This window comes from Typopeltis vanoorti, chromosome 4, assembly GCF_054136105.1.
Source record: "Typopeltis vanoorti isolate ZY-2024b chromosome 4, IOZ_Tvanoo_1.0, whole genome shotgun sequence".
NCBI lineage: Eukaryota > Metazoa > Arthropoda > Arachnida > Uropygi > Thelyphonidae > Typopeltis > Typopeltis vanoorti.
In genome coordinates this window covers 163,173,396-163,188,593 of record NC_143552.1, presented here as the reverse complement: position 1 = coordinate 163,188,593, position 15,198 = coordinate 163,173,396, and the positions used below count along the sequence as shown (strand labels likewise).

Here is a 15,198-nt window from a genome sequence, read left to right as displayed (position 1 = left end):
CAACAATAATATGTTTTCTGTATCAAATGTATTTTTAAAATGCACTGAGTTTACAAAAAGCTGACTCTTTGCAGCAATACTTTATATCTGACAATTTATATTATAACAAATATACATTGCTCATTCTTTATAGCAGTAATTAATTTAAACGCATTAATAGTCTCATAATTCAATAAATTCTGATTATTTGCAGTCATCTCTCACTGTAGCAAACAGCATTATAACAAACTTATTCATCATCACCAACGCTCAAAAGCTCATAGTCACAGAGTTGTTGTAAAGGAAATTTACAGCAGTAAACTATCTGTTATAACAGACTGTTCCTGTGATCTCTGAGTTTGCAATAGTGAGAGTCAGTGATGATGTACAATAAATACTCTAAATCAGTAGTTAATTTTGAATATAGTGTTTTCTTTTGTTCATGTTAGGTTTTTAATTGACTCATAACACCATATTTAGGCAAATATACTACAATTTTTTTATCTTTAAAAAAAAAAAATACACACACACACACACACACACACACACTAGGGGGCTCTTCCCCCCCCCCCCCCGGCACCTACGGCACCCAACCCCCCGAGTTCCGGGCTGGTAAGCCGGTTCTCCTTCAATTCTGATGACTCGAGACATGAGAGAACAATGTGTTTGTCTCATGAAGGCAAACGCATTGTTGGACGTTTCAAAACAATAAAGAGACAAAAACGTGACATACAAACATTTCAAATTTCGGATGTTATCTTTTTATATATATAGAATAGATATATGTATATATATTCATTTTTTTGTTTCGTCAAAAATGACTTCTTCAGGCGATAAGAATATATATATATATATATATGTATGTGACTCCTCCCATGAGAAGTCATAAATCTATAGTATATTAGTACCATGTCTGCCTGATCTTTTGCTGGCCTCAGACTTGCATCCCTGTAGCACAAAAGCACTTTTCAGAAACACAAGGCACTATAACCAAGTATATATTGAAATAATTTCAATGAAAATGAGATTATATGATTGTTGGGCTACATGTTATATTGAAATTAGTCATCCAAATTTTAGGTAAATTAATGTTGTGATTGTTGTAAAGATTAGAAGAATGGTATTGCAATTGCTGACTTCACAAATACTCTTTCAGATTTGCAAAATCTACTAGGTTTTTTTAATATCATCTCCACACACACACAGGTTGCCAAAAACTATACAGGTGTGGGATAGATGGTTAAGGAGAAAGAAGGAATCTGTTGATTTATTTCTTGAACAACTGGAGATCCTAGTCCTTGTGTGTGTGTGTGGGGGGATTGGTGTGAAGAAAGTTGTTCCAAAGACATACGAGAATGAACAAGGAGGGCGAGCATTTATGAGGATTAAAGAACTGTGTATGGATATTGACCAGCAGCTCTCATGTTTCCACATGTTTAGAGAAAAGTGGAAGCACAATGGTGGCCAGTTCAGTGAAGCAGTACTCATTAATTACCAAAAGGTTTAATTTCTTTAGCCAATAGCTACAACCTCTGTAATTATAAAGTACTATACTTCCCTACATATTTTCTTGAGAAACAAAAAATCGTATCAGAATCATTCACATTTCTTATATTTAATAAAAGGATAAGCAGAGTATTATGTAAATGTAACCTTCACACCACTTTAAATCACTTATCAAACTAGCAATCCTTATTGTTCTCTTAAGGGCAAATTCTGTCCTTTGGCACATCAGTTAATATGTAAAATGGTGTGTGCTTTGCATGTGTACCTGTTTTGGGTAGACAGAAATAACTTAACATCTCCATCAGAACGGATAAGAATATATACAAACACTGCCATCATTAAATAGATACATCAGGTCAGCAAGCCTGTAACTGATGAAAACATTAACTTTGCATGTGCCATTACAAAGGTTGTTTTTTTAGTTACTCCAAATCTAGGAGACAGTAATTCTGAGATTATACTCAGCCCATCAGCTTTAATTCTTTCTTTCTTTATTGCTTTAATTCTGGGGAAATCTCTACTGAATCCCAGTCTAGTTGAATTGATAAGAAAATAACCAATATTTATTAACTTATTAGCTGATATTTCACTGACATTATATCCAGCATCTTTAGAGCACAAGAACAGTTTGTCATAGTAACTGTTGACATCTATTTGACATAATTGGCATCAGTTATGGTGAATTTCTTCCATTTGATCCTGTGTGAAGGAGTATCCATGCCATGGATACCCCTTCACACAGGATCAAATGGAAGAAAACAAAAGTACTACACAGAAGTCATTATATGTCAGAGAGATTGTTTTTGGAATCAACAGCAGCTTTAAAACATACTCTAAACCTTAGCAAGTATGGCTGTATAAATTTGCCAAAATCTGGGAGACAGTCATTTTAAGAGCTAATTAATGCTTATTTTCTCTCTTTTTCCAACATAGATGATGCCAATTAGGACTTCAATTTCTTGTGTTGTCTGTTACAATATTTTTAAACTACTCCCACTGTTATACCAAATTGTTTTGTGTACTGTGACAAACTGTTCTCATGCTCTGAAGATGCTGGAATATCGTTAATAAGTTAATAAATATTAATTATTTTCTTATCATTCAATGTTGTAATCAATACCGTTAAAATAAACTAACATGTACTGCCAATACATAAGCCTTTCCACTCATTTGATGTGATTAAAAGTGCCTTAGAAGACTAAAATGTGTGACAATATTGGAGACCTCACAAATAACAGATTAATTTGAAAGAATGTTATAAATGGAAAGTTAATAATAATGCAAACTTAATCATGTTGTATTGTCACAGTGGCCTGTACACTCCTTGAGGGCATCACATTGACAGTTTGACAATTATGTCATACTTTTACAAGTACTCTCATGCTCTGAGGATGCCTGCTAGTTTGAATCCAGCAAAAAAGCAGTAGACCTGAATAAATTCATAATTTATTTTCTGTTTATTATGGTGTTGCAAGTTAATACCTTTACCTTCCTACATGTGTATGTGTTGTGTTGTGGTTTATTTTTGAATTCCATTTTTGTTTATTTTCTCAGTCAGATTGCAGACCAGATGGAGGTCATCATTCACAGTATTCCAAGGTTGACCTTACTTCTGTTAACATGCCATCTTCAGTGTTTCAAGAAGCAACTAAAAACAAAAAAGTTTCTATAAACAAAAGTGATCGGCAGTTTGATGGCATTTCTTGTGAATTCTGTGATCAGATATGTTCCAATGAGAGTGAACTCTACAATCATGAGGTAAAAAACGAAATATTTCAAAATATTTCATTCATTATAATGAAGTGAAATAAGTGGATATTGCATAAAATTTCATAAAATCGGTGATTCTGATTTTATGAAATTGACTCTTCTTATAGAGTTTTTTATGCATTTGAATAATTTACCTAAATTTGCTATGCTGATTTCAAAAGTGATTTTTTAATGTATTTTGCAAACTACATAATCACTCATACAAGTCTCTTTATTCATCCTGCATAAAGGATTGTAATTATTTCAAATGAAACTAAAACTGGAATGGCTTGATATAATTACAATCCTTTATGCAGGATGAATAAAGATGGATGAGATGAATAAGTAAGGATGCCAAATATTAAATTCGAGTAAAATCCATGGGCAACTGAGCTAATTGTGTCAAATTATATATTATAATAAACAAACCCCAAATCAACATCAACAGAGTTTAAGATTGATACTACCAACATAAGAAGCATCAATGGGAAAAGAGATGGAACTTGAAGGATTGGATAATTACCAGATCAACATAATACATATTACTCCCCCCCCAAAGTGAGATTTTTCTAAATATAAACTACAAGAAGTTATATTCAGTCAATGATGATAAGGGAAAAGAAGTAGCTCTAGTGCAACACTAAATACGAGGATAATCTTTAATAGGAGGCAGTATCAAGTAGAGTGATATGGGCAGATATCAGAATTGGGAACTAAACAATGAGGCTTATCTGTGAAGTAGTCCTGCAGAAGGTTCTACTAAAGAAGAAGTGGAGGAATTTTTTAGGCATTAGAGAAGGCAGCTGACACAAAGAAAAAAGGAAAAGTTTGTCCTTATTGGAGACCTACACAGCAGGGTAGGAAATGATTTCCAGACATACAGAAATGTTTTGGGAAAATTTGGAGAAAAGAGCAAACCTAATAATAAGGTAAGTACCTGCTAAATTACTGTTTAGGACATAGACTAGTCATTACTAATACCATGTTCCAGCATAAAGATATGGACAAATTCATATTGAAAAATGACACAAGAAATAAGAAAAATCTCACTGACTGTGTTATTATTGATAGCAATATCTTCATGCTGGTTCAAGACACACACACTGAAGGTTTGAACTAGGAAGTAATTGCCATTTAGTTTTGAGCAGGGTAAAATTGAATATCATATTAAAAAGAAAATGAGTGTAAGAAAGTTTTAAAAAGAATCAAAGTTCATCAGCTTTCAGATGTGAAATATAGACTAAAATACACAAATATTATTCAAGGAAAAATGAAAGGGTTTGAAAACAAGAACCAAACTTTGGTGACTCAGTGGCAAACCCTGAAGAAAACATCGATTGATTCACCAAAGGAAGTGTGTGGTGAAGTTATCTACTTTACTTTACTTTACCTAATCCTCCTCTTTTACCTTTACAGTGTTGAGGTTTTATTTCTTGCAACCACAACCGTACTCAAGGATAAGGTGGTTAGCCCTATACCTCCCATTGTATCCTATGTCTGTAGATACATGTGTTCATAGGGCTGGTTTGCCTGTTCTGGGGGACAAAAAACTCGAGTTTCCAGGTGAAAAAAAACCCTACCTCCGTTTGAGCCCGCTAACTCACCTTTTGTTGAAAGAGACCAGATTAAAGGTTCCTCATGTCACTGATGGGAATCGAACCCAGGTCTTTCTGACCAAAGGGCTTAGTCTATAACAACTGAGCTATGGAGGCTCAAGGTTATCTGCAAGGAGAGACAAATCAGAACTCCATGGTGGACTCTGGAAGTTAAAGAGACAGTCAAGGAAAAGAAGAAAGCATATCAAAAGTTCTTGGCAAGTAAGCTGCATGTGCTCTGAATAAATACAAAGAAAAATGTAAGAAAGTGATGCATTGCATAAAATTAGCCAAACAGAAGTCATGGGAAGATTTGGTAGAAACATAAAAAATGAAGATCAGAAAGGTGGCAAAATTCTAGAGACTATTGAAAAAGCTTAGCAAGAGGAAAGAGTCCTGTAAATGGAATCAGAGATGATAAAAGTGATGTGAAAACTGAAGATAAAAATATTCTAGATGTGTGGAGTAATTACTTTGAAGGATTGCTAAATGAAACATGCAGTGACAACATGGTAGTAGAAACCTTCAAGAGGAATGCAATAAGGAGTACATATCAATACTTGAGGCAGAAGAGCCGTAAAAACCTGAAATGTGGAAAGGCAGTAACAATAATGATATTTGCTAGAAATGATCAAATGTGGAGTTACTGCATAATTCCAAAGGCATAGTCAGAGGATCGAATTTTTAATTAAAGTTGCCAAGAAATGATATTCTTGGTTTAATCCTTTATTCAAGTGTAAGCAAACAAAGTTTACACCTGAAATAACTTCAGGACTGGGCAACTCATATATAGAGACTAATTCTACCAATCTGGGTCGAAACCCAGACCGGTTTCAACCTTTATTAAGGTCTCATGAACGGGAGCCAGATCCTGAAGTGACACCAAGATTGAAGTAATGCAGAAGTCATATTGCCATATACAAGTAGCCATAATAAATTTGGTTTAATCCTTTATCCAAGTGTGAGCAAACAAAGTTTGCGCCTGAAAATATCTTCAGGACTGGAGTAAGGTAGTAAAAAAAAAAATAATAATAATAATAATAATAATAAACTTTCAACAAGTAGCCAAAAGGTGTCACACCTTATTACTAAAATACTCTGGATTAGAGCTAGAAGTTCAGAGTTTTTCAACTTGGTTGGTATCACTTCAGGGTCTGGCTCCCACTGATGAGATCTCAATAAAGGTCAAAACAAGTAGTGTCCCTTCCCATAATGCATAGCATTATACATGTCCAAAAGGATATGTGCTTTGCATTATGGGATACTAAGGCAAGTGATGTGAAGTCATTAGCCTCTATGAGTTGCCCAGTCCTGAAGTTACTTCAGGTGCAAACTTTGTTTGCTTACACTTGGATAAAGGATTAAACCAAGAATATAATTTCTTGGCATCTTTAATTTGTGGTATAACCAAGTGGAAAATCTTTGAATAACTTCCCAATGTCTGCTTGTCAGTGTTCTTCAAGAACCATGCAATTTAAATAATAAATTACACAATGACCAGTAATTAACTTTAATGAAATGAAAGTACAGATATTTTGTACTGAAAATAACAGTACATCATCATCAGCGTGTAGAAACAAGCAATAAAAAGAACCAGATTACAAAGTACATACAGCTGTCGGTGGATTACCAATTAAAACCTGTTGCTGCGTGCCATAAATTAGTATTGATAAATAGTATTATTAAAAACTATTTTTGATGGCTACATAAGATAAGGATCTTCCAAACTTTTGGGGGAGAGAGAGAGAGAGAGACAATCATTCCGGTTCAGATTTGGCAGATGTAAAAGGGCTTCACAACTTTCTTTGAAAAGGCGTTCATATTTAAACCTGCATCTATGGAGAAGATGAGCTTGATCCCACTGGATATTGTGTTTAGTGTCAATACTATGTTGTGCCAGACAAGACTTTGAGGTTTCATGTATTCGATATAATATTGATGTTCATTTATTCTTTTTTTCTACAAAACGGTCAGTTTGTCCAAATTATGTTAGATTACATTCACATGGTATCTGGTAAACGCCAGCTAATGATAGAGGTGCCAGTTTGTCTTTTGTAGATGGCAACAGATGAGAAATTTTGTTGATTGGAAAATATGTGGGAATGAGATGATACTTCTTCGAAATTCCACCAGCCAGTTCCGAGATGCCAGAAATATGCGAGATTGGAACTCTGCAGTCTGTTGAAGAATCCTGAGGTGTTGGAACATAGGAGTCAATTATCTGCTGGATTTGATTAGGGTTGTAACCAAATGTTAATTCCATTAACATTTTGATAGTGAGAAGTTCTTATTTCTCCCTAAGCTTGAGGAAGAGAGCACACCTTATATGCTCTATTAATTAAAGACTTCATAACACCAATTTTTGAGAGGTGTGATGAGCAGACATTTTGATAAATGTATCTGCCAGTAAAGGTAATTTTCGATAAACACTGATAAATTACCGGAGGCTGTGCGCGTACATAGGGTTTCCAAGAATGGTAAACTACCAGCAGTTTCTTTTTCCATGGTGAACTGAATCCATGGGTGAAGGCTATTTATCTGTTGAGGAACAGGGGAAGTTCATATTTAGAATGAGGCCAAACAGAAAAGACATAATCACCATAACGAAACCAATGAGAGGGTTGGGGATGAATGGATGAGAACAAGGTATCTTCTAGATGGTTCAGAAAATAGTTTGCCAAAGGTGGAGACAGAGGGCTACCCATGGCAGTACCTTCAACTTGTCTATAGATCTTGTTTTTGCAACTGAATATCCTGATTGTATAACAAATTCAAAAATCCAATATCAGGAGGGTAATCATCATATAGTAAACTAACTGTGTCAGATAATGGAATGTTGGTAAAGAGGGAAACAATATCGAAACTGACTAACAAATCCGACTCTTGTATTTGAATATCCTTGATTTTTTCAAGAAAATGTGTGGAATTTTTGATGAATGAACTGGATTATCCAGTGTGGGCAGTTAATAAACGTGACAGAAATTTAGCAATTCTATAGGTGGGTGAGTCAATACAATTCACGATGGATCTTACTGAATAACTGTTCTACCAACAGCTGTATGTACTTTGTAATCCGGTTCCTTTTATTTCTTGTTTCTACACACTGATGATGTACTGTTAGTTTCAGTATGAAATATCTGTACCTTCATTTCATTAAAGTTAATTACTTTGGTTATTGTGTAGTTTATTATTTATAGTCATGCCACAGGTACCTTTAAAAATTAAACCATGTAATTTGATGTTGCTGTTTTGGCTGCCTTTGCAGTATGCCTTCTAAACTTCAATTCCCTCTCACAATTATCCCTAAGTCTCTGACCTCGTCAACTTCTTCCATCAATATACTACACAGCATGTAATCTCATCCTCCCAAAATACACCACCTTACACTTATCCACTTTAAACTGGCAGCCATTTATCTCTGCCCATACCACCAACTTATTTAAGTCATCTTGCAAGAACTGTACGTCACCTTCATTGACTATATCTCTTCCCAGTTTTGCATCATCAGCAAACAACTGAATATTTCCTGTCAAATTATCTCCTGTATCGTTAATGTACAAATTAAACAACAGAGGACTAAGTACTGACCCTGAAGTACACCACTGGTCACCTACCTTCTCCTGGACTCAGCTCTTCCATAAACCACTTTTTGATTGATGCACTGCTTGGAAAAAGTCAGCAGATGCCCCCATGGGCAAGATGCATTGTGCCATATACTATATGCTGTGTAGTATATTGATGAAAGAAGTTCACGAGGTCAGAGACTTAGGGATAATTGTGGAGAGGGAATTGAAGTTTAGAAGGCATGTTGCAAAGGCAGCCAAAACAGCAACATCAAATTACATGGTTTAATTTTTAAACAAGGAACTCTATACACACCAGGAACTGAAAGAGGATGGAGTTAGAAACAAGAAATAAAAGGAACCAGATTACAAAGTACATACAGCTGTCAGTAGAATGGTTATCCAGTAAGATCCATCATGAATTGCATTGACTAAATTGGAGGAATACGATGCTCTCAAGAAAATAGCCAACAAATTGTGCAACCTGCACACTGCTTTCAAGCCTCACTTGAAACTATTCCCCTAAAACCTAACTCCATCCTCTTTCAGTTCCTGGTGTGTATAGAGTTCCTTGTTCCTGATTAGCCTATCATGAATACACTGGAAGTTCAGCCACAATCTCAATGAAGAACATAAAAATGCATCTAATCATGATTGTGGGCAGGTCTAGCAGACCACACTTTAGACACCACACACACAGTTGAATAGGAAAATATCACTCTACTGCAGCAAGTTTAGTAGTGAAAGACTTTTTTTAAATCAGCAGTTACCCTCAGAAACCAGTCTAATCTTTATAAATATAGATGTGTTAAATCTCCCAAAATATGGGAAACATTAACTTTCAGAGATTCCATATTACAACCAAGGCTTCTGGCAGACATTAACAGAGGATGCCTCACTTAGTTAAGATAGAAATTACATCCACCCTTTTCTCTACCTAAAATAGTCCTTTATCTACCTAATTTCACTTAGTTTGTGTGTGTGTGAGTGAGTGAGTGAAAATTTTATATTGTCCTCTTTGAAGATGTCGCTGTGACTGAGATTGAAATATTGGAAGAATTAACTCTCTTAAATTTCCAACATGAGGATTTGAATAGACTTTGAATGTGCAAGAGGGTAGAATGAATTGCTAGGTTAATGTTGCAAAGTGTAAGGTCCTGAAATTTGACAGGTAAGAATGGGATGCAGTGTATACAATTAGTAAGAAATTTTGAAGAAGGTGAAAGATGATGGAGCAAAGAGTGTTGGACAGGTATCTGAAGTTTTAAGAATAATATTATTGCTAAAATTGTAAGGACATCACAACAGTTTATAGCAGTGACGAGGAGAACCTCGACATGTAAAAGCAAAGATATTATGGTTCCATTTATAAGACTTTGATCAATTTGTATATAGATTTCTGTGCACAGATCACAGATTTGGTCAACTGGTTTTGAATGAGATGAGGATATTATTATTATTTGACACCTCCAGGGAGTCCAAAGACTCATCGAGGGAGAGTGTGCCAACAGCATCGAATGATTGAATCCCTTCCAACTACTAACTGCACTCAAACTTGCTTAACTTTTTGTGTGAGTATCAGAGGCTCTACCAATTGACCAACCTTTGCTGGCATATGTTGGAGAGAATCCAGAGAAGATTGACTAAGGTAGTATCATGTCTCTTGAATGTTAGATATTTCAAAAGAGATTGAAGGAATGCCATTTGCAGATCCTTGTAAACAGGAGGAAGGGTGAATATAATTGAAACATAAGTTGGTAAGGGATTGTTACCAGTTAAATATGGATATTTTTCATAGAATGGAGGTAGACGGGGTAGGAAAAGAGGCATCCCTGGAAGCTGTATAAGGAGGGTATTAGCAAGGGAGTGAGAAACAGTTTCTTTCAGTGAAGATCAGTTAGTGAGTAGGAAACATTGCCTGAATGTGATGAGTACAGAAATACTGAATTGATTTATGGCACAGTTTGGTGATTTTTTTGTATGATGGTAGGAATGTCTTTTTTTTTCTTTCTTTTACACTCCCTGGAGGTCTGTTAATAATGATAAAGAGAAATGAAACTTTTGACCTTGACTCTGTGTGCATAAATCATATAAATTCAGAAAGAAAATTTTATTTTGAAATTAAATATGGATATTTTTCATAGAATGGAGGTAGACGGGGTAGGAAAAGAGGCATCCCTGGAAGCTGTATAAGGAGGGTATTAGCAAGGGAGTGAGAAACAGTTTCTTTCAGTGAAGATCAGTTAGTGAGTAGGAAACATTGCCTGAATGTGATGAGTACAGAAATACTGAATTGATTTATGGCACAGTTTGGTGATTTTTTTGTATGATGGTAGGAATGTCTTTTTTTTCTTTCTTTTACACTCCCTGGAGGTCTGTTAATAATGATAAAGAGAAATGAAACTTATGTTTCATTGTCTGATAGCATCTCCAGGAAGATACTTAAATAATCCATTGTTAATGTTCTACCTAGTACTTACTTGTCTTCCTGCCACTGATGATGAAGACCTGTAATTTTCAGATTGAAATATTTATCAATTACAGTTTATTACTTTAATTGCTTCATTATCCTTATGTGTACATGTAGTTAGTCTTATTATTATGGTACAAGTATCTCTCAATCATTAGGTGAAAGAGTATTGTAAAAGGAGTAAGAAATGATAAAGTTGATATGAAAACTGAAAATAAGGATATTCTAGGTGCCTGGAATAATTGTTTTTCTTTGAAAGATTTCCAAAGGAAACAAATTACAACAGTGGTAAAAAATATTCAAGGGAAATGCAATCAGGAGTACCAGTACTTATAATAAAAGCCATCAGAAACCTGAAATGTGTGAAAGGCAGCTTTGATTTGAATGAGTACATGATATTCAACCAGAAATGTTCAAATATAGAGGTTATAAAAGTTATACAATGGCCACACAGTAAAATTCAGAAGACTTGATCAGAGGATCGAATTCTGAATGATTGGAGTAGAGCCCATAATATCTATCTATATAAAAAAAAATAAAACTGAATGCGATAATTACAAGAAATTTCCTTACTGAGTGTTCCTTGTAAGATTTATGCATGCATACTTTAAAAAAAGGCTAGGGAAAATTGTGGAAGGGAAACTTGGAGGAGAACAAGATGATTTCAGGCCAAAGAGTAGTTGTCAGGATGAGATTTTGACTTTAAGACAAATGGTTGAGAAATCATGGGAATATCACAAGGATCTGCGCATTTAATTTTTATATCTAGAGAAGGCATTTCACAAGGTGCCTTGGATAAGCTGTTTGAAATGCTGCAATTATATTATGGTGTGAATGTGAGATTATATTGAGTGATGCAGTTTCTGCTTGAGTTTTAAGTCATCAGTTAGGATTGAAGGAGGTACAGGAAAATGGTTTGATGTTAAATCAGGTGTGAGACAAGAGTACTCATTATTTCTGCTGTTATTCATAATCTATATGGATCACATTATAAAGGAAAGTGGCATTAAACCTAATATCAAAATTTAAGATGTTAATCTCAGTTCTACTTTGTGCAAATGATGTTATTCTCCTAAATAAATCTAGTACATGTCAGGATTCTCTGTCTAAATTAAATAACTGCTGTAATAAGTTTGGTATGAAAATCAACAATAAAAAGGCACAGATAATAAGAATTGGCAAAAAGATTGAGAACATCAACTCCATTCTCAATGGAGAACGTATAGAACGAATAAAATATTTCAGCTATTTAGGCACAATTTTTAGTGAAGATGGCAAATTAAATATGGAAATAGACAATGAAATTAGCAATACTGGCATAGTAGGAAATCAAATGAATATTTTTATATTAAATGTAAGAAATCAGTGAAACACTAAATAGCCTGTTGTATATATTCAGCCAAATTTTAACTTATGGATCTGAGAGCAGGATTAGAAATAAAACACTTGATCAAAAACTGTATCCAAAGATATGAAAGTTTTGAGAGTGATTGCAGAATGAATGAGTGAACAGATTGCACAAATGGCACAGTTATATTAAAAACAAGGATATTATGAAGAAATCTGACATTATTTAGTACTCAGGAATGTATTATCTCTGATGGTATGGTTATGTAACAGAATGGGAGAGGAAAGATTAGAAAACCAAGTTTTGTCAGAAAGACAGGAAAAGACTCAGGGGAAAGTCAAGATCTATATAGTAAGAAATACCTAAGATAATTTCAAGTCTTGACCATATTGGATTCCTGACAGATAACAGATTAGTGTGGAGTATCATAATGTCCTGTATCTCTCCCTGAGGGTTCATATTAAGAATATAATAATAATAAATATTCTTCGTCCGCACGGTTAGCCTAGTGGCTATGCGCTTCGCAACCATATGCCTGGGGAAGGAGTGTCCTAGGTTCGATTCCCGTCGGTGACGTGAGGAGCTGAAGGATCTTCCTCAGCCATAGCCGAGTTAGCCAGTCTTGGGCGTGGACAGCAGGGTTTTTTAGCCCAGTTTATTCTGGAGTTTTTCATCCCGCAAAGCAGGCAAACTGGCCTTGAAAACTCAACACTACAGGCCATAGGATACACTGGGGCATAAGGCTGACCACCTTATCCTGTAAACGGAGTGAGGTCCAATGATCAATGGACCCTCGACACCGCAAGGTAAAAGAGGGTATAAGGAAGATGACATGATGATAAATATTCTTCTGTTGGTAGTACTTTATAGTGAGCGTCAGAATAGTCTTTGTACCTGGTAAACTCGTGTCTACTTTTCTTTAGGAGAAAGCATAAGGGAAGTTAACTTGCTGTAGATGGAGTGAAAGAAAAATTACAAGATCTCAGTGCAGCACTACCAATCTTCTCAAGAACTTGGACTATAAGAAACAAACTATGGATTTTTCCAGGAGATAGTGGAGTGGTGTTTTTTTTTTTTTTTTTTTTTCCTTTGAAGTGGATTCCATTGATATTAAAACAGAATTTGATTTGAATGATTTTAATAATTTGCAAAAGCAGCCGTGGAAAATTTAAAACTAAATGAATACAATAATAGTGGAAGCAGACAGGCAGTGCCATGGTGATCCTGAATGCAGGTGACTGTAATAATAAATGAAAAGAATTGTTATCTTGTAATGTTCTTTGCTATATGCCTAGTAAAGAACCCTGCACTAGCAGTAAAAAAATAATTCCTTAAATCTACTAAATAACATTACAAGTTGGCCAGCAGAAACTAGTTTCGAATTAAAGATTTTTTTATTGGTACACACCAAAACTATACAAGCTATCTAAGGGGTCACAAACCTGGTGCCTCATTTGTGTCCCATTTTGATGCCATAAATTGTCCCACCTATAAACTGTGACTAAAAACTTTGCACCAAAATTCACCAAACATATCAATAAGACACCTTATTGCATGCAAAACTCCACACACTTTAAAACAGCTATATAGAACCTTCATTTGGAGAAAAATTATCACTTAGTGTGCTTTGATGTGTTGTCCCTTTTCATGAATGTTCCAGTAGACAATATGCTAATTCACCTTTCCAAAATTTAAGTACTGTCTTAAATTGGCATATTTTAAGTTGAACAACCAGCTCATTAAATACTGAAGGTGTAGCAAGTACTCCTGACTTTCACTCCCCATTGTTAACTTATATATGCAATTGTTTGAATCTTTGGCACTTAATTTAGTCCTTCTCCTCCCTCTCAAGCCGAAAGTTTGGTTGAGGTATATAGGTGATATCTTTGACTATAAGGCTGACAGGTCTTTCTAACTTTTCATGTAGCTCAAAAAATATACACTACTAAATTAATTTTACTGTGGAAGAGGAAATAGAAGAGACTAGCTTTCATGAATAATTTAGTTATATGGCAAGAAGATATGTTCAGTCTCCTGTAAGCTCTCTCTCACTCACACACACACACACACACGGGCAGATATGATATACAAACCTCTGAAAAGTTCTGATAAACACCTGGAAGAAAAGTGATATTAAAGCAACTGATATAATCACAAGGAAGAACATATCTTAAAACTCTCATGTTTTATCAAATTGTAATAATTTGTTCTTTTTTTTTTTTTTAAGATACATAAGATGACATGTATCACAAATCCTTCATGGCGATTATCACAACTTTTCGGCACACCCTTGTACCTACATGTCACCATTCTGCCCACTTGGAATTTTCAAAAGTAGCCTCCAGGGTAGGACAAATTTCACCCTCAGGACCAGTACTGCACCTGCAACAATCTCTACTTATTATTCCAGCAAAATAAATAGAACAGAAACCCACCAACTCTTTAAAAAGACCCCCTTTTCCCCACAAGCTAAACTATACATTAATTATATCAATGGTACAACAGATGATAAACCTCCCTCCTAAACAACATAGAATCAGAACAGTATACAAACCTCTGAACAAAGTTTTTACCTTTTTCAGACAAATCAAGAATTGTCAGATCCCCTTTCTTTCCAAGTTGTCTGCAGCATTCCCTGTCAACATGTAACTTAGTAGCAGCAGGACAGACTGATAACTTCAGAAAAAAATACATTAGTAAGGACAACCAAAAAGCTGACTAGCAAAACATGCATTGGAGGAAGACCATAGAAGTAGACAACAGAATCAGCAAAGCTGGTATGGTGGGAAGTCAGTTGAATAAATTCATATGGAATAAGAGAGAAATTAGTCAGAACACTAAATTAGCTGTATACAAGACAGTGTTCAAACCAGTTTTAACTTATGGATCTGAGAGCTGGATCAGAAGTAAAACACTTGACCAAAGACTACAGATATGAGAGTCCTAAGAAAGATTATAGGCATGAACAAATGGCATCAATGGCAATAT

General features: G+C 35.0%; 1 protein-coding gene across 8 annotated transcripts in view; it reads left to right on the top strand.

Annotated features, from left to right (window-relative positions):
• LOC150107813 (TRAF-type zinc finger domain-containing protein 1-like) overlaps positions 1–15,198 on the top strand; it is a 337,022-nt gene that overhangs the window by 259,184 nt on the left and 62,640 nt on the right. For all 8 annotated transcript variants that reach the window (XM_090392060.1, XM_090392062.1, XM_090392061.1 and 5 more), the window contains exon 11: positions 3,040–3,243. In XM_090392060.1, coding sequence (XP_090248186.1) covers positions 3,040–3,243 — 204 coding nt within the window. The remainder of the gene's footprint in view (positions 1–3,039; positions 3,244–15,198) is intronic.